This window comes from Humulus lupulus, chromosome 7 (genome assembly GCF_963169125.1).
Source record: "Humulus lupulus chromosome 7, drHumLupu1.1, whole genome shotgun sequence".
Taxonomy (NCBI): Eukaryota; Viridiplantae; Streptophyta; class Magnoliopsida; order Rosales; family Cannabaceae; genus Humulus; species Humulus lupulus.
Genome location: NC_084799.1, coordinates 62,990,006 through 62,992,909, shown reverse-complemented (window position 1 = coordinate 62,992,909; position 2,904 = coordinate 62,990,006). Strand labels below are relative to the sequence as shown.

Genomic DNA, 2,904 nt, shown 5'->3' with positions numbered 1-2,904 from the left:
ATGTATAGTGCCATTAAATGTCATTATTGTTGGCTGTGATGTAATGCTAATACTGAGAAGAAACAATGACGGTCTCTCAATCAATTGAACTGATTTGATATTCTGGTGAGCAACTCATATATAAATATATTTATTTATATATAATATCATCAATTGAGTAATCTAGTACCAAACAAATAAATATATATATGTGTTTACAAATTGCATTAATAATTATTTGATCAGAATACAACAATACAGACATATATATAGAAATTAACTTCTAAATGTATTATGCCCTATTCTCACACCTTATTAGTAAGTACAGTTTGATTTTTCAATAACAAATTAAACACGCGCACACAAAAGAGATAGTTAATTAACGGAAGGAGTGAAGAGTGAGGATGAGAAACTTTGCATCCAAGAAAAACAACATATATATATATCACAACCATTAATTAATTGACCATATCTCTAGTATTAGCTAGCTAGAGAGTAAATACGTACTGCTAGTTGAATAAATCTCACTGTAATGACAAATTATTCTTCATTATTAACTTATTCAATATTATTATTAATTATATATTAAATGTTCTAAAGTCATTGAATTAGTTGACCTTACTGCAATTGGTACGAATCTGACCATTGGTTCCTGTTAGCGGGCTAAGTTGCCCCATTTTGAGCATGGCATTGGCGAAATCCTTATAAAACTCATTAGCATTTTCACTGTAATTGGTGACCAGAGAATCTGTAGAGCCCCCACTAAAGAGTTGCTGATCCGAATGCAAGAGCCCCTTGTTCTTCACCAAATTCTTGTAATAACCATTATCAAATATAACATGGCTTGTGGCGTCAAGTGAAGAAAGGTTGTCATCATCAGCTGTGCTTGAACTGCAGTTCGTTTTCAACGATGTTGCCAATGAAGAATCGATGTTCGTCTCATTATAGATTCGGTTGCGAAACGTAACACACCTAGCTTCGCCTGTTGTATGAGCTCCTGCATGTTTGCGTTCGAAATGTAATTATATAATAAGAATCTCGTAACGCAAGCAACTAAACCAACATATCAAAGTAATTTATTATACCTGAAAGAGCTACCAGTTCTTTTTCGGTAAATCCCTTCTGTGAGAAAGTAGTTATGAGATCATCAAGATCCAATATAAAAGATGGGAGTTGGGTATTTGCGGCAGTAAAACTTGCATTTGTCGAGTCTCTTCTTCCTAACTCAACCTTCCAGGAAGGTCCCCCCAACTAGAAAAATAATTGAAATAATATCAATAAGTTGTAAGGTACATCTGTAGTACAACTCCCGAAAAGGCATACTCGGGTGCATCTTCCTTTTATTTTTTACACGAGGATAATTTTAATTCTAATTTTTTATATAATGATGTATATTATAGTTGTATAGAATCTCTTACAATTTTGTGAGAAATTTTGAATAATTTATTTTGCCAAAATCATATTTCACATGCATATAAAAAACAAAAAAAAACTTGACAAGCATCCAATATATTATTTGAGTCATATTCATAATTTTCTAAAAATAAATTGTAGGATGTTGTAAATAATTACCTCATATAAAAAAAAACTTAGAATTAGAACTACCTCCGTGCAGAAAACAATAAATCGGTAGGGGGAGTACTACAGAATTTGCCTTAGATGAATATATATATATATATAATCGTGTATATAACCCCATGTATATGAAAACTTTAGTTAACTACTTACTGCAACAACAGAATCACGAGCTGCAACGGCTAGTATATCTGCACAAGAAACGACTCCAGGGCAAATACTTTCGAGTTGAGACTTTATAGTGTCAATTACATCGTAACCTCTCACGGAGCCTACATTTGGCGCTGATGTCTTCTCTCCGTTGATGCTTGAAGTGTCATCTAATAGAATAGAAGCATCACAACCCTACACATATACGAAAAAAATGAATATATAATAAATAAGTTAGCCATGTGTACGTTACAAACATGCATGCATGTGCATGTCCTTATAAAACTTAGCCATATGAGAATTTCCCACATAAGAAAAAAGCTTAAAATTTTCCTAAACTTGTACCTCAAGGAAAGATGTGAACGTTTTATATGTGTGCTACTATTTTTTTAATTTTTTTTGAAACTGTGGCAAATTTGAGATAAGCTTATCAAGATATACAATAATAAGAACTTGCATTAACGAAGCAGTCATGGAAATGAAGGCGGAGCAAGGACGCTCCCATGCGTTGTTCATTGGCCACGGCCTTTATTACGGCAGCTTCGATGGTGGAGAGTGCTTTGGAGCATGTTGAGTTGTAGAAATCTGTGGACAACTGAGCTGACGCCATTTTGAAGTTGAGAAGTACTACTAGGAAGAGAAATAAGCATAGTGATCTTTTAAAGGAAATGGATGAGTGTGAGTTCAATGCCATAATGGAAAGAGTACTATGCCTTAATTTCTTTGTTTGGATGAAGCTTGCCAGGTTTATGTGCACTATATATAGACGATGCTATATAAGGCAATATATGCTAGTGTTTGACAGTTATACTATTTAAATATTGTTAAAACACACAAAGCTTTAAGAAGTCAAAGCTTATGAATTTTTTTCTTCTTTTTTTTTTTTAAAAAAAAAATAGTAGACCAAAATTTTATGTACTATTAGTCAAAACGATGTGTCATTTGTGTGAACATATTTTACATGGGAATCTAGTTAGTCAAATTTTATTATTATATAAATTTTTTATTTCACAGTTGTGGTTATTAACTTAGCATCATTATTAATTTGCAAGGAAATCTTTATGCAAGTGCCCCAAACTTTAGAATCTTCATTACTGAAATTTTGCTTTGGACGTAAATTGTCAACTAGGAAACAATGCATTGGGCTTGTATTGAGAAGAGGTCTAAAACTTAGGATGGAGGCTTGTCTATAACTTTGTA

At 32.7% G+C, this 2,904-nt stretch overlaps 1 protein-coding gene across 1 annotated transcript; it reads right to left on the bottom strand.

The window, feature by feature from the left end:
* Positions 1-248: 248 nt before the first annotated feature.
* LOC133789671 (cationic peroxidase 1-like) lies at positions 249-2,411 on the bottom strand. Its single transcript, XM_062227451.1, has 4 exons — positions 2,162-2,411; positions 1,708-1,899; positions 1,065-1,230; positions 249-976 (listed from the first exon to the last, which is right to left on the bottom strand). The coding sequence occupies exons 1-4, from the start codon at positions 2,396-2,398 to the stop codon at positions 588-590; spliced, it is 984 nt and encodes a 327-aa protein (XP_062083435.1). The 5' UTR covers positions 2,399-2,411; the 3' UTR covers positions 249-587.
* Between the last annotated feature and the right edge of the window lie 493 nt (positions 2,412-2,904).

Bases quoted from the DNA above. Each gene is read 5' to 3' on its own strand.
- LOC133789671 (XM_062227451.1), bottom strand. From the start codon at position 2,398: ATGGCATTGAACTCACACTCATCCATTTCCTTTAAAAGATCACTATGC. The intron at 1,900-2,161 runs GCAAGTTCTTAT...GTATATGTGTAG, and splicing joins TCCATGACTGCTTCGTTAAT to GGTTGTGATGCTTCTATTCT. The intron at 1,231-1,707 runs GTAAGTAGTTAA...TTATTTTTCTAG, and splicing joins CTCGTGATTCTGTTGTTGCA to TTGGGGGGACCTTCCTGGAA.